The sequence below is a fragment of the Dromiciops gliroides genome, chromosome 3, assembly GCF_019393635.1.
Source record: "Dromiciops gliroides isolate mDroGli1 chromosome 3, mDroGli1.pri, whole genome shotgun sequence".
Lineage (NCBI taxonomy): Eukaryota > Metazoa > Chordata > Mammalia > Microbiotheria > Microbiotheriidae > Dromiciops > Dromiciops gliroides.
The window spans coordinates 637,458,205-637,480,653 of record NC_057863.1 but is presented as its reverse complement, the minus strand read 5'-3'; the positions used below and the strand labels follow the sequence as shown (position 1 = coordinate 637,480,653).

At 44.1% G+C, this 22,449-nt stretch overlaps 1 protein-coding gene across 5 annotated transcripts in view; it reads left to right on the top strand.

Moving 5' to 3' along the window:
* PLCH2 (phospholipase C eta 2) overlaps window positions 1-22,449 on the top strand; it is a 250,225-nt gene that overhangs the window by 119,676 nt on the left and 108,100 nt on the right. For all 5 annotated transcript variants that reach the window (XM_043994784.1, XM_043994783.1, XM_043994787.1 and 2 more), the window contains exon 2: window positions 20,046-20,192. In XM_043994784.1, coding sequence (XP_043850719.1) covers window positions 20,046-20,192 — 147 coding nt within the window. The remainder of the gene's footprint in view (window positions 1-20,045; window positions 20,193-22,449) is intronic.

Sequence of the window (22,449 nt, the reverse complement as noted above, 5' to 3'; positions counted from 1 at the left end):
TGGACTATACATACATCGAGGGTTTTTGTCCTTTTGCTTGCCCAGTGCCAGCCTGGTACAGAACAGGTGCTTCAACCAACAGGGTATTAGAAAGAGTATTGGTGCTGAAGTCTGAGGACCTGAGTTCAAATCCCACTTTTGCCACTAGGATGTAGAATCTTGGTCATGTCTTCTGAGTGTCAGTTTCCTTTTTTGTAAAATAAGAGGTTTGGACTAAATGACCTCTGAAGGTCCTTTGCACTTCCAGATTTAGATTCTTATGATCGAGCATTTATCAAGCGTCTCTTCTATGCCTGACACTGTGCCAATGTGAATCTGAGTTGAAAAAGATCTCAAAGGTTATTTAGTTCATCTCGTACCTGTGCAGTAATGCCCAATACAACATCCCTGAAAAGGTATCATCCATCTTCTATCTGAATTCTTCTGGTGATGGATAACTCTACTCCCAAGGCAGTGTATTCTGCTTTTTAGACAGTTCTGACTGCTAGAAATTCTCATTCTGTCAAGCTGTCTCTGTCAGCTTTGACTCTACCCTTTGAGCGGAGGAGAGGAAAGGTTGGAGGAGTAAAGTATATTAGAGACTGGCACCCGCCCCTTATTTTATGATGAAGGAAGTTGAGGGCCAGCGATGTGAAGTGATTGGCTTGAGGTCCCACAGCTAGATTTAGAACCAGACGGGACTTCAGAGGCCATTTAATCAAAACCCCTCCTTTTACAGAAAAGGAAACTGAAGCGCAGAGAGGAAGTGACTTGCCCAAGGTCACACAGGTAGGAAGGGTCAGAGCTGGAATTTTAACTGTATTTTTCTGTTTCCCTAGGAAGTAATAGAGTTGCAACTGAAATTCAGGTTTTCTCAAATGTACCCTAGTACCCACCTTATCAGTCTACTTCCTAACAAGAAATACTAGCCATTACAACAGGCTGAACACATCTTCCAGTGGTCTGGCATGCTAAGGGTTGGTCACTGATCTCAGATGTCCCTACTTCCCCTGGAGCAGCTTATTCCTGCACACACACTGTCCTGTCTCTCTCTGCCTCCTTCCCTCCCTCCCCTGGGAAAGTCCATCCTTCCTCTTGACTGTGTTCTGGGCATGATCAAGTCAGGAGTCTGTTGTAAAGAGATAGAAATTGGCACGGTTCCCTTGAACAAATCTGGAAATGCCCAACAGCCTCAGAGAGTGTAGGGGCTATGATCAGAAAACTGGCACTGAATATGTTACCACATTCTTCACAATGAGTGAAATGCCAGGCAGTTGGCATGTGGCCGAGCATCTTGTTTCTACTCACCCCCAGCCATGGTTCAGGGGAATTTGAACCTCTGGGAGGGGTTTTTGTGTCTGTCATTCCTAGAAGGGAGAAGGAACCAGAGGGAACTCCTGTTACTATAGACTTTCATAGTTTGACTCACTAGCCTACCTTTCCAGGCCTATTCCCCTGCATTATTCCAGTCAAACCCACCAAAATGACATTCTCCCAAGTTCAGCATGTCATCTGTGCCCTTGCCTGGTCTCCTTCTTCCTCACCTTTGCCTTGTAGACTCCCTCACTTCCTTCCAAGTTCAGCTCAAGCTAAACCTTCTATGGGAAGCCTTTTGTGATCTACCTATTGGTGAAGGCTCTTTGTCTCTGAAAAGTATCTTGTAGAGGGGCCGCTAGGTAATACAGTGGATAAAGCACTGGCCCTGGATTCAGGAGGACCTGAGTTCAAATCCTGCCTCAGACACTTGACACTTACTAGCTATGTGACCCTGGGCAAGTCACTTAACCCTCATTGTCCTGCCCAAAAAACAAAAACAAAACAGTGAAAGTATCTTGTATATACTTATGTGTTTATGTTATATCCTCTCAGTAAGAGGCTATGGGACATAGTAGATAACCTCGAAACAAAGAAGAGCAGAGCCTTACCTCCGACTTTCATTGGCTGAATGACCCTGAGCAAGTTGTTGTTGCTGATCCTTTGTTCTCAGTGAGGACCAATGACATCAGGTATTCAGCCTCTTAAATGTGCTAGAATTTATGTAACACAATGGGATTAGCCATTTCCCAATCAATGGACATCTACCCCAAACATTTCTCTTTTCCTTCTTTCTTTCTTTCTTTCTTTCTTTCTTTCTTTCTTTCTTTCTTTCTTTCTTTCTTTCTTTCTTTCTTTCTTTCTTTCTTTCTTTCTTTCTTTCTTTCTTTTTAGTTTTCAACATTTGTTTTTTATAAGATTTCTAGTTTCAAATTTTTCTCCCTCTCCCCTCCCCAAGACAGCAAGTAATCTGATATAGGTTATATATGTACGATCACATTAAACATATTTCTGCACTAGTCAAGTTGTGAAAGAAGAATCAGAGCAAAAAGGGAAAACCTCAAAAAAGAGAAACAAAAAAAGTAGAAATAGTATGGTTCAATCTGTACCTGGATTCCACAGTTCTTTTTTTTCTGGTTTTGGAGAGCATTTTCCATCATGAGTCCTTTGGAACTATCTTGGACCATTGTAGTGCTGAGAAGAGTCAAGTCTATCACAGTTGATGAACACACAATGTTGTTGATACCCCAAACATTTCTTCTGGTGGTGGGGCAATGAGGATAAAGTGACTTGCCCAGGGTCACACAGCTAATAAGTGTCAAGTGTCTGAAGTCGGATTTGAACTCAGGTCTTCCTGAATCCAGGGCTGGTGCTTTATCCACTGCACCACCTAGCTGCCCCAATACCCCAAACATTTCTGAAAGGAATGTCATCTCCCAGAGGATGCTCAATACCATAGAAGTCTCACTTATTACAGTGTTTGTATCTCATGCCTAGAAAGCCCACCCTCTCCTCCCCTTTGCTTTTTTGAATCCCTAGCATACTTCAAAGCTCGGCTCTAGCAGAACTGCTTACATGTGGTCTTCCCTGATTTCCCCAGCTGCTAGTGCCCCTCTCCCCATAATTTACCTTGTATTTATTGTAGTTATTTGTATATTACTCATGCTCGCAGCCCTTATCTGAATGTAAGCTCTTTGAAGGCAGGAACTATTTCTTTTTGTCTTTGCATTGACACTGCCAGAAATACAATAGGAGCCTAATAAATGTTCCTTTGACTAGAAATACTATTTGTGTACTAGGTGGTGAAGTGGATAAAGCACCAGCCCTGGATTCAGGAGAAACTGAGTTCAAATCTGGCCCCAGACACTTGACACTTATTAGCTGTGTGACCCTGGCCAAGTTACTTAACCCTCATTGCCCCAATATATATATATATATATATAATTTGAATAGTCATAGCAACAACCACTTTTCACTAGAGCCTTCCTCCATCATCCTCCATGACTTGGTGACCCTAACTCTCAAGGATTGCCATTGGTGTACAAGTGTTGAGAGATCCCTCTAAGTTGAAAACCATCAAACATCAATTAGCAACAGAATATTGGTCTCTGTCATCCCAGCATCCTCATCAGATTGACTTAAAGTGGGAGGGGCCTTAGGTGTTTTCTAGACCAAGCCTTCTTTTTCCAGGGGAGGAAACTGAGGGCCAAGGACATGAAGTGATTGATCTTTGGTCACTCGGCATAATTTATCCATTAACAAGCATTTAAGTATCTACTATGTACCTGGCACAGAGCTACATGATGATACAATGTAGAAATGGAATAGTCTCTACCTTCTAGGAGTTCCTAGTCTACAAATATGAGGCCAAGCTCTCTAAATGCAGAGAAATGATTAATTGTTTCATCAGAGGGCAATCAGTTGGCTCTGGCAACTTATGAAATGGCAAGATGTAAAGAGGGCGGGGACGGGACCAGTGGAGTGAGAACCCATGGAGAAGAGGTCTGACTTATTGAAATTGAAGTAGTAATAATCTCTCACATTGCTATAGTTCATTAACAATCAGTCAGTGAGGGGCAGCTAGATGGTACAGTGGATAGAGCACCGGCCCTGGAGTCAGGAGTACCTGATTTCAAATCTGGCCTCAGACACTTAACACTTACTGGCTGTGTGACCCTGAGCAAGTCACTTAACCCCAATTGCCTCACCAAAAAAACCCAAACAAACAAAAAGACAATCAGTCAGTGAGCATTTATTAACCACCTACTATATGTCAGGCATTGTGCTAAGCACTGAGGATACGGAAAGGCAAAAGGCAGCCCCTGTCCTGAAGGAGTTCACAATCTAATAGAGGAGACAACATACAAACAAATTTGTACAAGCAAGCTATATATGTAGGATAATTAGGAAATAATTAACAGAGAGAAAGCACTAGAATTAAGAGGGATTTGAAAAGGCTTCTTAAAGAAGGGAAGATTTAGCACTTGAAGACAGCCAGGGAAAGCAGCAGGTGGAGATGAGGAGTGACAGAATTCTAGGTATCAGGGACATGGACAGACATAGGGAACAGCTAGAGAAAGTGCCTGTAGTCCAGGGATGGAGAGTCTTGTTTGTTTGGGGAGTAAAGGCCAGGGTCACTGGATCAAAGAGTATGGGTGGTAAGAGGAGGAATAGGTTATTAGAAGAGTGAAAAGGTAGATTACAAAGGGCTTTAAATGTCCAACAGAGGATTTTGTATTTGAGTTTTAAGGTGATAAGGAGCAACTGGAGGTTTACAAAAGACTTTGTTCCTAACCTTATGAAGTCCAGTAGGTAGTATAGGTACCATCATTCCCACTTTTCAGATGAAGAAACTAAGGATTAAAGAGAGTAAACCAATTGTCTGGGGTCTTATAGCTATGAAGGATCAAACAACCTAGTTCTAAATCCTACATAAACGAAAATGTCCACCTACCCTTCCTGTTCTAGAATCAGGTTTCCCTTTAGGATTTAAGTTCCTCTCTTCCACATGCCCAATTTTTACTTGATCTCCAAGAAGGCCAATTTACATTGTCACTAGAATGCTCACAGACAGAGTTAGATGGAACTTGTCAGCCCAACCAGTCCAACCTATACCTGAATTGTAATTTCTTATAGAAATCCTCCAGCATCCTTGACAAGTAGTAATCTTGCCTTTATTTGATGACCTCCAGTGAGGAGAAACCCACTACTTTCCGAGCCCATTTCCCTTTTGGACATTGTTAATTATTAAGGAATTTCTTCTACATTCAACCCAAACTTGCTGCTTTTCTTTTTCTTTTTTCTTTTTCTTTTCATTTCTAACCACATTCCTGGTTCTGCCCTCAGAATTGACTTATCAGTGATTACATTGTTTCCCCCCTCTAGAAATGTAAGCTTCTTGAAGGCTAGGAATGTTTCATTTTTGTCATTGTAGTCCCAGAACCTACCTAGCCTGCTACCAGCCACATGTTTAATCAGTACCCTTGAATTGAATTGGATTGCACCCTAGCTACCTGCACTAATCTGTACATTCTCCAATTTGTCAGGTGGTGCCCAGAGCTGAGCACAATACTCTACTGGTGTTCTGACTAGGGCAGAGGACCACAGGACTATATACCTTTATTCTGGGAAGCTCTGCAGCCCAAGGTCACATTAACTTTCTCAGCTGCCACATCACACTGTTGATTCTGATTGAGTTTACAGTTCACTAACACCCTCAGACCTTTTTCAGATGAACTGCTATTGATTGGTTAATCAATAAGCATTTGTTAATCACCTACTACATGCTAGGCATTGTGCTGTTACAAGGGCAACAGAGACAAAAGTCTTGTCCTTGTGAATTTGAACACCCATGAGTAAGGTGCTCATTAATCCTTATAAAATGTCATCTTATTCATTTTGCCCCATGGTTCTAGTCTGATTTGGGATTCAGTGTGTATGGCATTGGGGTGAGGGAGGGGGGTTCTCAGCTATAATAAGTTTTGGCTTATGGGAAGAAAGGAAGATATTCTCTCAATTATTTATGAGAGGAGTTTCCCAGACTTTATGCCTGTGCTAGGTTTGGAAATCGAAGGGCAGTGAGTGAGGTTGGCATCTTGGGGAGGGACTTTTCTCTGATAGAAAGGCCAGGCAGCATGTCTCTGGGCTTGGTCTGCTGGGATTCTTCCACCCACCTTGTATTGCCCTGCCCAGCAGACTCTAGGGCCCAGAATGCATAATCCAGCCTGGGGGTGGAGAAAAGGTCACTGAGTTGGGTTTGAAGTCTCTCGAGCTGGAGGAGGGAATGAAGGGGTGGTCAGACCATTCACCGGAGGGGGTCTGTTGATTTTAGTGACCAGCTCAGAAGAGCCTAACATCCATAGTGGAAACTACCCTTAAGGGACAGGGTGTGATTGAATGACTCCCCTCCTCCAACCTTGGGGTTTTACTAGTCAGGGCATGGAGCAGATAGACCCTTTGGGGGGCCATGGACCTGGCTCCTCTGCTTCTCCCCCTCCTGGTCCTATTGCTGCCAGTTCCAAGGCAGAAGGAGACTGTATTGTGCCCCTCTCAGAGAGTGAGACAACAGGAAGTAAGCAAATGGGGCAGGTCTTATCTGGTCTGTGTAAGTGCCACCATCGAGGCTTTGAGAATCTGCTGTGTGATACCCGTGAGTATGGAACAGGGTGAAGATGGGAGGAGGTGGAGGAGGGATTGCTAGTGCAGGGACTCTTAACCTGGAGTTCAGGCATAAATTCCAATTAATCCATGAACCTGGATGGGGAAAAAAACTACACAGTTATTTTCATTGTAACCAATTTCCTTTGCAATTGTATATATTTTAGTTTTTGCCTTTAAAATTATGAAGGGGATTGCAGGCTTCACCAGGCTGCCAAAGGCGTCCATGATACAAAAATGGTTAAGGACCACCCCCCAGCCGTAGGCCATTGTCCTTTGTTATTAGTGAAAATCCCGCTGAAAGGAATAAGGCATGAAGCCCAGTTCTTCCCTGAATTCATCATTCTCATTTTTAGACTGGCTGAGTCAAATGGCTACATTCCTCAGGGGTTACTATAGATTTTGACAAAGGGAAAGGGAGAAAGAGAGTGACCAAGGGCATTGCCCAAGTAGCTATTCCAGAAAGGGAAATTGAAGAGTGAGATGGAGCCCAGCAAAGGTGGTTAGGGGCAGCCTGTGTCTGTCTACATGAGGGAAGACCCTCAAAGTATAGAGTGAGTTCACCAAAACAAACTTCAAGACTTTTATAACATGCCATCTCAGACTTGGAAGAGGCTTTAGAGAGCACTTTGACCAAACCTCCCATTTTACAGAGGAGAAAACTGAGACCCAGATAAGGGAAGAGATTTGAGTCAAACACAGACAGCTAGTGAGAGGGCAAACCAGGCACTGAAATCTTTGTCTTTGGACTCTCTTTTCTGTGCACTTTGCATGTGTGAACCATCTAGCCCAGCGCACCCATGTCCTGTTTTGTGGACTTGGAGACACTAGAACCACAAGGATGGGTATTAGGAAGGAAGAAGAATCCCTGACCCTCCTTTTTTTCCTCCTGATTTCCTCAACCAGTTTCCACAGCCTAAATCCTCTGACAGGCTGGGGCTGGAGCCAGAGTTATGGATTAGTGTGTAGGAGGATTTGGGATTTTGGTTAAACGTGGGTCGGGGGGGGGGTGTGAGGGAGCTCCCATGTGTATTCCTTCACTCGACCAGGGCAGTTGAGATAAAGTGGAGGGCTTGGCTGTTTCTTTGAGCTGTGCTCTTTCTTCCTGACCCACTTCAGAAATGGGAAGAGGATTAGGACAGGCTACAGCATCAGGAAAAGCAAGTCCAGTCAGGCATGGGGAGCTGGTGGATTGAAAGGAGCTCTCCCATCCTCCAAGAGTGGAGCCGGTACTGGGGGCAAGCATCTGGCACCTGGAGCCCTGACCAGGCAGTGGTGTGCAAGGGCAGAGGAGGATGAGGACACCTTTGGGGCAGACTCTCAGGATGTTCTGAAGGATTCAGGACATTTGTTCAACTATCTGCTTCTTTTGGGCAATGCCAGTGGCCGTCATTGGGACCAGCATTTTACAGGAAGAGAAGCAGCAATGAAGCTGTCAGACCTGGGACCCCTCCTCTAAGTGCAGAGGCAGATGCTAAGGGCTCTTTGAAGAAAATGTTGCGGTTTTTGATGGATGGCGTCTTCAGGGAGCATGGAAGCCTTTGACTGGGGCGACTCAATATGCCTCAGGCTTGAGTAGGGGCAAGGATGGTTCAGGGTAGTGCCAGGGGGAAGGGGGCAGAATGGTACATCTGCCATCCCATCCTTTTGGTCTTACCTTGCCTCAGTGACCTGGCGATTGACCTCCCATCACTTTGGCCCAGCCAGGAGAGGTGAACTGTCCTACCTTCCTGCTATGGCTCTTGGTAAATCTCCCTCAATCCAAAGCAAGGGGACGGTGGCCTGCTTGGCAAAGGAGTTTCTCTGGGTTGGAGGGAGCATCGTGGTTTCCCCGAAGTGGAGACTAGGCCAGCTCGGTAAGAAGGGAAAACTCAATCTCCTTGGGCTTAATGACACGGGGTCATTTCTTCAGTACAAAGTGATGATACCTAACCTTGGGATAGCATCTTTGGCTTTGTGTAGTTGCATTTGATTTAAAGTCTTGGGGATTCAAATGTCTTTGCTTCATATTCCCAGGGTGTGGGGGCGGGGGTATCAGAGAATGTCAGATCCCTAGAACTGGCATTAGGGACAACATTGACTAAGGATTTCTGATATCTGGGTACCTATGACCTCGGGATAATAAGAATAATAATGATGATGATGGGGGTGATGATAAGATTTTATATGGGGCTTTAAAATTGCCAAAGCAGTTTACAAATTGCTCCTGCTCCTATTCTATCTCACTGACTCCTGGTGAATGTCTATCCCTTTCGGCCAGATATAGCTGGTCCATGTTCAGACTTGGGAATGTATTCACATTCTCTGCAATCATTAAACAATCTTGGTTTTCTCTCTCCTGTCTCTCAGCCCATTGTCCATCTTGTCTTGCCTTAAGCTTCTTACCACTATCTCCTTGAGCTCAGTCTGAGGTTTAGGGAAAATCCAGCTGGGTGGAATGTCTGGGTTTACAGCCTAAATCAGGCATTTAGGTGGCACAGTGGCTAGAGTACTGGGCTTGGAGTCCAGAAGACCTGAGTTCAAACCCAGCCTCAGATACTTCCTGGCTGTGTGACCCTGCACAAATTACTTTAACTCTGTCTGCCTCAGTTTACTCAACAGTAAAATGGGGATAATAATAGCATCTACCTCCTAGGGTTGTTGTGAGGATCAAATGAGATGATATTTGTAAAAAGCTCAGCACAATACTTGGTACACATTAGGGGTTTAATAAATGCTATTTCTTTCCCTTCCCCCTCTGTTCTCCATGGTCTTCAACTCTCATCTGTAACTGAGTCAGCATCTGTCATGGGACCATAGATTTAGAACTGGAGGGAACCTTACAATTCACCTAGTCCAATCCCCCTCACTTCACAGCTGAGGAAACTGAGACCCAGCATCCCAAGGGAAGAGTATAGCCTTTGGGTGGGGATAGAGAAGAAAGATTGAGTTCCTCTAGAGAAGGACCCTGGAATCACATGTCCCTGGAGTGCCTGCCCCTCCTTTAACCCGGCATGGACACCTTTCAGACTAGCTGATCTTTTTCCAATAGCAATTTCCACCTGCTGAAACCTTGGACCTTCTTCAGAACAGATTTCCCCAGAGACGATTCCTGATCCCCTTGGTGAATATAATCCCTGGGTTTATCCCAGTCTTACTTTGGGGCATTTCGATATGGTTTGTGGTTTCCAATATATTTTTCACAAATATGATTTTTTTTCTCCCAGCCTCCAATAGATAGTCAGTTTTTCCCTTAACCAATATATGTGGCTTCTTCCCACCCACCCCCTTCCTTCTTTGAGTCAACATTCTGAGTTTTATCTTGACCACCAATAAACCTTATGTAGAAAATGGAATTGCTGAGCTCCAGACAGGGGTTTGAGGCTAGAGGCTCTGTGGTATAGACTACAAGGGAGCCCTGGCTTCCTTTCTCGGGGACAGCAAAGGGATTGAACTCCAGGGAGGTCAGAGAGGACAGTTGGCTTGGGCTCTGGGGGCCCAAACACAGATCTAAGCTCCTGGAAAAAGTCTTGTTTGTGTGACATGTGTTTTCTTATCTGGAGAAATGAATCGGCATTTGCTTGAGGATTTTCCCCAAATTTAGGAATGAAGGTCCAGCTATAAGGAGGGAATTGAAAGTAGGGGGCATTAGAGAAGCTCCTTAAATCTTAGCCCAGGTTATTCTCAACCTGGTTGGGCAACTCTGTGAGGAAGAATCAGAGACATGGAGGGGCTCTTGGCCTGGGGTGCACAGACACCCACCCCAAGGGGTCCATCAATAGGTTTTTTTTGGTGGGGAATTGAGGGTTAAGTTACTTGTCCAGAGTCACACAGCTAGTAAATGTCAAGTGCCTGAGGCCATATTTGATCTCAGGTCCTCCTAAATCCAGGGCCAATGCTTTATCCACTGTGCCACCTAGCTGCGGCTCCGCCCCCCCCCATTAATAGATTTGTGAACTTGGGTAGGGGAAAAATTACATTTATATAACAAGGCCTTTGTTCTCCATTATAATTGCTCCTTCTACTGTCTCTCCCTGTCTCCTAGTGAATGCCTGTCACTTTGCAACCTGATTCACATTCAGAAATAAGGATGTATTCACATTCTTTGGAGGCTTGAAACAATTCTGGTAGTCTCTCTCATGCCCCTGGACTTACTGCCCATCTTGCTATTCCTTAATCTTCTCATTGCTCTCTCCTTGGGTACACCATTCTCACTTGGAGATTTGAGGAAACCCCTAACATCCATTTTTATGCATTTAAAATATGATTTTGAGAAACAGAACATAGACTTCCCAACACTGCCCAAGGGATTGATGATCCAGAAAGAACCCTTAGAATAGAAAAGGATGAACTAAGTCCCAGAACATTTGGGTACAAATTCTGAGCCTGCTACTACTCATTCAATTTTACAGATGTCTATTAAGTGCTCATGGTGTGCCATGTGCTAGATGCTGAGGCTACAAAGACCAAGAATCCAGCCATGCCTACCCTCAAGGAGCTTACATTTCTCTGAATGATACCTAGCATTTATATAACCCTGTAAGCATATATGAGCCTCACAAGAAGCAGGCGAAGTATGTAGGAATAGATTTATGACCTCACTGGAATAGGAAAGTCCCAGATGAAGAAATTCTCCCTCTCCCAATGCAAGTCAGCACCTGCATTGGCAAAGAGATGACAGTTTAGGATCTTTAAAAGTCTCCTAGAGCACTCAGAAGCAAGACTTGAACCTACACAATAAACTGCCCCTCATGGTTTGAGAAATAGATCTTATTATTCCCATTTTTCACATGGTGTGTGTGGGGGGAGGGACCTGAGACTGGGAGTCTTAAGCAATTTGCCTATAAGTAGGTGCACAGCTGGTGTCAGAAGGAAAATTCGAATCCAGATCTCCTGGACTCCAAACCCAGTGCTGCTCTAAGGTGGCATCTATAGGAGGGGACTAGCTCTCTAAGTGACATTCCATGATTCTGAGATTTGATCCTGGTGAGCTTGCTCGTCCCTGCAGTTTCTCTTCTGGCCAGAGTTGGGGTCGAGAGCTCTGTGACAGTGAAAACCAGATTCTTTGTCCTGGCCCCGACTCAGGATCTCTAGGTCTCTTAGCAGTGCCCAGGCTGAGCCACGAGCCCAACCCTCATTACCATGTTATTATATGGAAAGTTATACAAATTGAATCAGCTCAGCCGGCAGCGGAGGGATTAGACTTTAGCTCCAATCTACAAGGAGATTGATTCAGCTGGAAGCTGCTCCCCTCCACTCCCTCCCCTCGCCCATCTCTTTTCTCAGCACTAGCTACGAGCCTGGGGCTGCATTACTTAAAAATGGAACCTGTGACTGCCTAGCTCTCTGTCCATGGTACTACTTGGCTAGCTGGGTTGGGGGTGGGTGGGGTGGAGGCTGGCCGTTCTTCATTAACCCCGTTCATTAAGGCTTGTAGGATCAGGGACTCGGAGCTAGAAGGGACATGAAGGCACATCCAATCAAACACCTTCCTTTTACAGAGGGAGAAACAGGTCCAGTAAGTCTGACCAAGGGCACAATGGTATTGAGTGTCACAGCCAGAGTTCCAACTCAGATCCCCTGACTCCAAATCACTTTACAGATGAGGAAACTGAGGCAAACAGGGTTAAGTAACTTACCCAGAATCCCATAGTTAGTCTCTGAGTCTGGATTTGAACTCAGGTCCTCCTGAATCTAGGGCCAGCATTCTATCCACTTCACTACCAGTAACAGTACAAGAGCTAATCACTATACACCAGCAATCTAAGTTGGGACAGGATGCTCCATGTGACAGGGGATGAATAAAAGACTCGGGACTGAAGGAACTTGGAAGAGAGATTAAGCCTTGCTGGGGAAGAGTTCTTTGAAGGGGTAAGTTTTGAAGGAAGGTAGGATTTCCCCAGGAGGTGAGGAGGAGAAAAGGTATGCTACACAACCATTTGAGTAGAGTGGCTAGGTAGTAGAGCATATGTCTATCTGGCTGGGGGAGTAGGTGAGTAAAACTTGTCCTAGGGGTAGGAGGCAACCTCCCTTGCCCAATGGCCACCTGCTAAGTAGTTTCTGTGGGACAGGAAGACCTATGACCAGGGCTAGCAAAATGCCTCTTTGCTTGGTTTCCTTGTTCATCCTTGAACTAGTTCTGTCCTGGTCTTCTGAGCCCCAGTAGGCTGGTGACCTTTGAGTGGTCATTGCTACCAGGGGTTGAGGGATAAGAGGATTCTTTGGATGAACACCTTCTGCAGAAAACCACTTAGTTACAGAGCCTTCCCTCTTTTACTTATTTTCTATTTATCCTGTATACACCTTGTTTTGGATACTATATTCGTTTGTATGTTGTCTCTCCCATTAGTTTGTGAGCTTCTTGAGGGCAGGAACTGTCTTTTGTCTTGCCTCTTTTTGTATCCCCAGTGCTTAGCACAGTGCCTTAAACATAGTAGGTGATTAATGAATGTTGATTGATTGATTGATTGATTGAACACCCATAGCAAACAATCAGCTCTTGAGGTTGGTACCCTTCCTAACCCTAGAAGTAGTAACCTTCTACCAGAGTTCTCTTCCTCATACCCATGGAGAGCATGGGATGGGGAGGAAGGCTCTGGTTAATCTAGACCAACCTTTCTAGTCTTGTCTCATAGATTCCAATCACCATGTCTTTATCCAAGCTGTCCCCTCATTTCCACCCTCCCCAGATTTCCTGGCTTCCTTCAAGACTCAACTCAAATAGCACTGTGTTCAGGAGATCATTCCTGGTCTTCCTAGCTGCTAGCATCAGCCACTCTCAGATGACCCTCCACCCACTCTCAGTGTATCTTGTATCTACATAGTAGTTTGTATGTTGTATCCCCCATTAGACTGAGCTCCTGGAGGGCACGGTCTGTTTTTGCCTTTGTCTCCCCAGCAGTTAGCAGAGTGTTTGGTACATAGGAAACCTTTCATAAATGCATGTTGACTTGGTATGGAAGGAATATTTTAAGGTCATCAAGCCCAATCCTGCTTTCCCCCCATTTCACAGAAGGAGGCTTGAAGTAGAAACCCTCAAAGGAATAGTAAATGTAACTTAAGGCATCCTGTTGTCATCAAGGCAGCTAGGAGGTGCCATAGTGCTGAGAACACTGGACCTGGAATCAGGAGGACCTGAGTTCAAATCCAGCCTCAGACACTAGGAATGTGATGCTGGGGAAGTCACTTAACCTCTGCCTCAATTTCCTCATGTGTAAAATGGAGATAATAATGCACCTACTTTCCAGGGTTGTTGTGAGGATCAAGAGATTATATTTGTAAGGTGTGCCTTGCACACTGAATACATTAATACTGAAAGAAGTAATGGGATAACGAGGGCTGAGTAGAATTATTCATAGAAATTTTGGAGCTTTCAGAAAGGTAGGAAAGGATCTTATTATATTCACAGGCTCATAGTTCTTGAGTTTGGTTAGGAGGAACCTCAGAGGCCACCTAATCCTACCCCTTCATTTTATAAATGAGGAAACTTGGGTGTAAAGAGGTGACATCAATCTAATGCAGCCCCACTTCCTTCTTGTTGTTGTTGTTTTAATAATTGGGGGGGGGGGGGTAGCTAGGTGGGGCAATGGATAAAGCACCAGCCCTGCATTCAGGAGGACCTGAGTTCAAATGCGGCCTCAGACACTTGACACTTACTAACTGCGTGACTTTGGGCAAGTCACTTAACCCTTATTGCCTTGCAAAAAAAATTTTTTTTTAAATTACTCAAAAATTTTTTTGCCTTGTCACAAATAAGAAAGAAAGCAGATCATCTTAGATTTCTGCCCCACCCCAACTACCTCCACAAAGAAGGGAGAGGAGAAACATTTTCTATTTTTTTTTCTGGGCCAACTCATAATCCCTTTCATTTTACAAATGGAGAAATTCAGCCCCAAAGTTGAGAAGTGACTTGCCCAAGGTCACATATGGACCTGTAAGCGCCCACTCCCAGGTGAGCAAAGAGCAAGAGGCTGTCAAGTTTCAGGTCTAGTTGTCTGCCAGAGCTCAGGAAGTGCCAGCTGCCTCCAAGGGGAATGTCTGCTGAGAGCCAAGCCCAGGCTAGGCCCTGTTCTGGGTTCTAGCCCCCACCTGCTTGGCAGGATGTGATCCCCTGGCAGGACTCGATCCCCCAGCAGCCCGCTCTCGCTATCTCGGCAGCTGCTGCTGCTTTGTGAGTCCGGCGTCTGTGTTTAATAACCTTTTTGCTGTTAATTTTTAATGTCTCTGCTGTCCTGAGTAACAGCCTCATTTGAAAGCAGTTTGTACTAGAAAATGCCTTTCTGAATTATTTATGGGAGGATGGCTCAGTCAGCAAGATACACTTGCAAAGGAAGGGGGGGGGGGGAACGCAGCTAATGTGTAGCACAAAGGGGTAGGAATTTGGAACCAAAGACTTGGGTTCTAATCTAGTCACTGCTTCGGTCAGCCAATCAAAGAACAAGCAAGTATTTATCAAAGACTTACTAGGTGTGAGGTATTGTGTGTGCTAAGCCCTCTCAATACAAATAAAGACAAAAGGAAGCATAGGATCAGAGCAGGCCATTGATTTCAGCTTTTGAATTTTACAGTTAAGGAAACTGAGGCAAAGGGAGTTAAATGGCTTCCCTGGGATTAAACAAATAGTAAGTGTCTGAGATAGGATTTGAACCCAGGATTTCCAGAAAAGAAGTCCAGTGCCCTAGCTGCTAGACCACACCATTTCTCTGTATGATCTTGGACATCTCACTTCTCTCTGAGCCTCAATTACAGGGGGTTTAGATGCTTGAAAGCCCTGAATGAAGTGTCTCTGAGTCCAGGAAGGGGAAAAGATCCTCATTATCTGGTGAGGTCTTTGAACAGCTTCATGATCAGCATCAGCCAATCAACAAGTATTATTTGTTGTCTGAAGGCAGCAGGGAAGAGGGAATAGGAGGAGTCAGGTCTCTGCATATGAGTAGGGGCTCTGCTAATCAATCATTCTCTGGGCCTCAGTTTCCTCTTCTGGAAAATTCACTAGTATCTTGTTCCAACCCAGCTCTATAATAATGATAATAATGATGATGATGATGATAATAATAATAATTATTATTATTATTTACTGCTAGCGACAGCTGGGTGGTGTGGTAGATAGAGTGCAGAGTTAGGGGTCAGGAAGACCTGAGTTCAAATTTTACCTCAGACACTTACTAACTGGGTGACCCTGGGCAAGTCTCTTCACCCCATTTGCCTCAATTTCCTCATCTATATAAAAGGAACTGGAGAAGGAAATGGCAAACCATTCCAGTATTTCTGCCCAAGCTCATTTTACAAGTTAGCACTGACTTTGAGATCGTATGCTTCTTCTTGCTATCATCTAACCTCTATTTGTCTCAGCTTCTTCATCTATAAAATGGGGGTAATGGTTGTTGTGAGGATCACATAGGATAATAATTGTAAAATGTTTAGCACATTGCCTGATACATTAAGCACTATATATTGTTGTCATTCAGTCGTTTTTTTCAGTCATGTCCAACTCTGTGTGACCCCACTTGCAAATGGAAGCATATGATCTTAAAGTCAATGCTAACTTTTAGATTAGAAATTCAGAGGAGAGGGACATGAACGTGGATCTGAGTTTGTTGGGAAGGCCTTCAACTGGACCCTAAAGACTGGGGCGATATTTGGACTGGCAGTTAGGACACATTGTGGAATAGTGAAAGAACCCTGACTTTCAAGTCTAAGAACCTCAGTTTGATGCCCTGCTCTTGCCACGTACTACCTGTGTGATCTTGGATAAATCATTACCCTTCTGAGATTTAGTTTCCTCCTCTATAAAATGAGGTTTTGTTGTTGTTTTTCAATTGTGTCCAACTCTTCATGGTTCCATTTGGGGTTTTCTTGGCAAAGATAATGGAGTAGTTTATTATTTACTATTTCCTTCTCCAGCTGATTTTACAGAGAAGGAAACCGAGGCAAACAGGGTTAAATGACTTGTCCAGGGCCATACTGCTAGTGTCTGAAGACAAATTTGAATTCATGAAGATAAATCTTCTTGATTCCAAGCCCAGTGCTTGCATTTCAGGCTCAAATGTTATCTGTGCTGCCTGTTATCTGAATGATCCCCTTTCCTCCTCTAAAGGATGCCCTACCCTGCCATCTGTGTTTGAGCAGCATCATAGTGTTTTGGGAGAGTCCTGGACTTCAGGATAAGGCTCAGTAGCTGTCTGCGCTTAAAGAAGAGGCTTGATTCTTTTGTGCCTTCGTTTTCTCATCTGTGAAATGGGGATGGTAACACTTGCCCTCTCTTATCAGGCTGTTGGGAGCAAAGAGTTTTATAACCCTTAAAGCACTAGGAAATTGGAGGCTGCTGTTATTATATGCCTTGGGGTAGAGGATGGGGGTGGGGGAGGTGGAGCACAGAGAAACCTGGGAAGATGAAAGTGATTCAGAATAGCCTATTAGAGGGAGAGAGCTTGGTAGGAGGGAACTCAGGGAATCATTCATACTCTGGACTAAGAAAGGAAGACTAATAATGAAGCCTATTGTCCACCTCCTGACAGAGAGGTGATAGACTCCAGATGCAGAAGGAAATATACATTGTTGGATATAGCCAATGTGGATATTTGCTCAATTTGTTGTGCTTGTCTATGCTTATCTGTTATAAGGATTTTCTTTTTCATTTTTTCTCATATAGGAGGGGTGGGAAGGGGAAAAATAAGAAATGTTTGTTAATGGGGGGGGAGGGGGACTTTTTAAAAAGACATATAACCCTTCTTGTCCACACCTAAGGAGATGGGATGGCTTGGGGACAGGAAACTGGTGGCTTCCCCATGGTGGGTAGTCGTGTTAGAGTAGACCGTTCACCCTAAGGGATTCAGTTTAGAAGAAGCATGGGATTTTGAGCTGAAGGACCAATAGCAGTTATTTACTCCAACCCATTGGTCATACAGATGAGGAAACTGAGGCTCACAGAGATAAATTGATCCAAGGAGCTAATGGAAGATCTGGAGTTCTGATGGGAACATAAATCATAGGATCACAGTTTTAAAGCTGGAAGAGACATTAGGGTTCATCTGGCCTAACCTCATTTTATTGAAGAGGAAACTGAACTGCAGAGATCACACAGCATACAGTTTGGGGCTTTGGCTCCAAATCTTATATTCTTGTCATGCTATAACATGGGTCCTTCCCTTACTTACCCTTAAGGAAAGCTTAGCTGATTGGCTCATATAGCAATACACCAGGCACTAACCTGAGGGTGCACCCACTGGTTCAAGGACATGTGGGTAAAAGAAGTTCTCCAAAGAAAGAAGGCAAAAGTATGAGGTGAACTCTGAAATCCTATGCCTTTAAATCCAAGGAAGGACAATTGATAGGAGAAGGGGACTGGTCCCTAAGAACTAAAGTAACTAAAGTGTCTGGACAGACTTGGGGCATAGGGATGATGGGAGGCTTGGAATCCCCTTCCCCTGTGCAGCTTGGGTCTGGGGATGCCTGGACACCTTTTGTACTCTGCCCCATTCCAGAGAATGGCTTGAGTATGTAGAATTGACTGCCATGGAAGGGTGCAGATTTTAGGAGGTGACACAGGTATTTTCAATTTTGTCTTCTAGAGACGCATAACAATAGGGAAAGCAAGTTTTTAAATGAGCAGAATTAGTGAGCCCATTGAAGTGGGAATGGGGAGATCTGGGTTCACGGTTAATGGGGCATATGATAGGTATCTGTACTCTTTTTCAAATGGGATGTTGGGAAGCAATGAGATAGTGGACATAAAAGTCGATTGAAGTTTGCCACAGGGGTTTTGTTTTTCTTGTTTTCTCAATGTGGAGTGGAGATAAGAGAAGAAAAGCGAGAATATGAAAATAAAATTTAATTTAAAAAAAGATACATTGAGGGGGCGGCTAGGTGGCACAGTGGATAAAGCACCGGCCCTGGATTCAGGAGGACCTGGGTTCAAATCTGGGCTCAGACACACTTACTAGTTGTGTGACCCTGGGCAAGTCACTTAACCCTCATTACCCCACCAAAAAAAAAAAGATATATTGAAAAATGTTCATTGATAAGTAAATTAAATAATGATCATCAACATGGAGGGGGGAAGTAAATCTGATTTCATCAATTTCTCAAATTCCTAAGTGTGGAATCTCCCTACACCAATGCAGATTGGCAGCTTCCCAGTAACACAACAACAACAATAATAATATTTATGTACCACCTACTATGTGCCAGGTACTGTGCTAAATGCTTTATAATTATGTCTCATTTGATCCTCACGACAACCTTGGGAGGGTAGATGCTATTATTATTCCCATTTTATAGATGAGGAAACTGAGGCAAACAGGTTAAGTGACCTGCCCAGGGTCACAGTGTCTGGGGCAAGATTTGAAGTCAGGTCTTCCTGACTCCAGACCCACTGCTCTTTCCACAGCACTATATTAAAGTTTCTAAAGTGTTTTACAAACATTCTCCTTGGAGCTTCAGAACATCTCTGGGACGTAGGAATTATCTCCATTTTACAGATGAGTTATATAGCTAGTGGCTCAGTGCATGGAGGGCCAGGAAAAGTCAGGAAGACTCATGTTCCTGAGTTCAAATCTGGCCTCAGACGCTTACTAGCTGTGTGACCCTGGGAAAGTCATTTAACCTTGTCTTCCTTAGTTTCCTCATCTGTAAAATGTGCTAGAGAAGGAAATGGCAAACCACTCCAGTATCTTTGCCAAGAAAAACCCCAAATGGGGTCATGAAGAGTTGGACACGATTGAAAACCACTGTACAACAATGACATAGCTAGTAAATGCCAGAGGCAGGATTTGAATCCAGTTCTTCTTGTCCTCCAAGCCCAATACTCCTTTCTACTAGGTCATACTACTTTAGTTGCCAAAGGCACTGTAGAATGCCTCGTCCACTGGGAGGTTGTGACTTGCCCCATGTTACACCACTGTGTATCTGAGCCAACGCTTGAACCCAGATCTCCCCAGCTCCAACCCTGGCTCTCTAGCCACTATCCCATGTTGACTGTAATTAATATAAATTTAAGCCATTGAGGAAATCCTTTAAAGACTTAGAAGGGGCAGCTAAGTGGTGCAGTGGATAGAGCACTGGCCCTGGATTCAGGAGGATCTGAGTTCAAATCTGGCCTCAGACACTTGACACTAGCTGTGTGACCCAGGGCAAGTCACTTAACCTTTATTGCCCTGCAAAAGAAAAAAGAAAAAAAAAAAGACTTGGAGGGTCAAATTGGAAGAGATCTTAGGGGTCATTTAGCCCTATCATCTCTTTTTATAGAGGAAACTGAGGCCCATGAAGGAGAAAGACTTATCCAAGGTCCCAAAATGACTTCCTGTAAGAGATATGTCTGGAACCCAGGTGCCTAAATTCAAGGTCTTGTGCCATTTATGTGTCTGAGGATGAACTGTGATCTAGGCCTATATGCAGTCAGCCTGGGTTCAAATCTTGGGCTTTTCCACTAGTTGTGTAACTTTGGGCAAATCAGTTCCCCTCTTGGACTCTCTGTTTTCTCCTCTGAAACAAAGGAAGGGGTTGGACATCTAGTCTTCTAAGGTCCCTTGCAGCTCTTAAACCTGTGATCCTCTGAAGATGAAAGGCAGAGACTGACACTGAGCTGATTTGTCCCCTCTCTTTGTTTGTGTCTCTAGTGGAAAGATGCATCAGTTCCATGCAGTCTGGGACTCAGATGGTCAAGCTTCGAGGTGGCTCCAAGGGCCTGGTCCGCTTCTACTACCTGGATGAGCACAAGTCCTGCATCCGCTGGCGGCCATCACGGAAGAATGAGAAGGCCAAGAGTAAGTATGAGGTCTGCCTTTCAATTTGGGTCAATCCCGATTGTGAATTCTAGGGAAGTAAAAATCCCTCCTCTCTCCCCTCTTTACCATCTTTCCTCTGATAAACCGGCCATCCCTGGCACTGATCCTGCCATCCAACTGGGGACTAAGGGGGCATTTTTCCCAAGGATTGCAAGCAGGAGACTATTTATAAGGGAAGGAGACAGCAGTAGGGCTCAGCCCCGTAATGGTGGACCTGGCCAATTCTTGGGAAGTCATTGGATTCTGCATTATATTGGAGGCCTCCAACTCAAGAATGCTAGATCTCAATGGAACATGACCTTAAAGATGGTCATAAGTTAATGGAATCCAGATTGGAAAGGACCTTAGATATCATCTAATCCAACCCTCTTATAGTTTATATGATAAAACTAAGGCTTAGAGTAGTGATAGGACTTTGCCCAATTTCCCATAGGCAGTAAGCAAGCATTATTATGCTTTTGTGTTTGTATTTCTATTGACTAGAACAGTGCTTGGCACATAGTAGGTGCCTAATAAATGCTTGCTTGAAGTAATAATAGTTGTCTTCTCATAGCATTTCTTTGGTAAAGTACTTTTTGTTCATTATCCTACATAAGTCTTTCAATAACCCTGTGAGTTGACCACTAGAGATAGAATAACCCCATTTTTGAGATAAGGAAACAGACTTAGAGAGGGGAAGTATCAGTGAGTGTCAGAATTGGAATCTGAATCCAAATCTTGTTAAGTTCAAGTCCAGCACTCATTCTACTCTACCAGGGCATCTTAACATTTTTTTATGTGTCATGGCCCCCTTTTTCAGTCTGGTGAAGCCTCTGGACCCCTCGATCCTGTTTTATATGCACTAAATAAAACATAATTACAAAGGAAACAACTGATATGGAAATAGCAATTATCAAAATATTTCAAAGAAAAACCATCGCATGAGACCCAGGTGAAGAACCCTTGTGCTATCTATCCCATGCTTAGCTCCCAGAGCTAGGACTAGAAGCTAAATCTTCAGGAACTTGGACATTGGCCAATACATTTCAAAAACTTGACTTGCCCTTCCAAAGCTAGGGCAATAACACATGGCATTTCTACTGCTTCTGCTTAGGGAATAAGACACAGTGGCCTGGTAGAAGATCCCTTCTAGCTTTAAAATTCCATAGACAACAAACACAAACAACAAAAAAATAATAATGGGCCCCACCATCCAAGGGTATAGGAAGGATTAGCAGCACTTGAGAAAATAACGGATTCTTTTGTGGCCAACCAATGATTGAACAAGTTGAATCTGTAGGTACTAAGGAAGGCTGAACACAGTAAATGAAACTGTGGTTAGGACAGGACTAATCTGGGAAGGCTTCCTAGAGGTGACCTCTTAGCTCTCTAAGGAAAGAGATTGTTTTGAATTGCAACACTCAGCATTTAGGGAATGTTTGGCTTCCTTCCAAGTGGAGCTGAAGCAATAACTTTCACATGAGGCTTTCCTTTTCTGCTCCTCCTTCCCCAACTGTTAATATCCTCTCCCTTTTGAATTTACTTTATCCAAACTTTGAATGTACTCAGTTGTGTCCATGCTGTATATACTCTGCTAGTATGTAAGCTTCTTGGAGCCAGGAATGGTTTCCTTTTAATCTGTGTATTCTTAGCATCTAGCATGGTGCCTTAGACATTGCAGGTGTTTAATAAAACAGGTCAAATGGAATTGTCATTGAATGTATGACTTCCAGTCATACATTCCAGGCTTCCAGTCCTGTAACTTCTTTGGACACAGTCTTAGAATCCTATTTCCTTCAAAGCTCAGATCACATGCCACCTACCACGTCATGCCTTTCCTCATCGCCTCCCCGAGAAGCATGTGCCTTCCCCTCCTCTCCCCAAATTACCTTCTATTTATTTTATACATGTGCTCAGATACATGTTGCCTTCCCCAATAAACAGAAGATTCTTCAGGACACAGCCTGTTTCATTCTTTTTTTTTTTTGCAGGGCAATGAGGACTAAGTGACTTGCCCAGGGTCATACAGCTGGTGTCAAGTATCTGAGGCCAGATTTGAACTCAGGTCCTCCTGAATCCAGGGCCGGTGCTTTATCCACTGTGCCACCTAGCTGCCCCTTGTTGTTGGTTTTTTGTGGGGTTTTTTGGTGAGGCAATTGGGGTTAAGTGACTTGCCTAGGGTCACACAGCTAGTAAGTGTTAAGTGTCTGAGGCTGGATTTGAACTCAGGTCCTACTGACTCCAGGGCCAGTGCTCT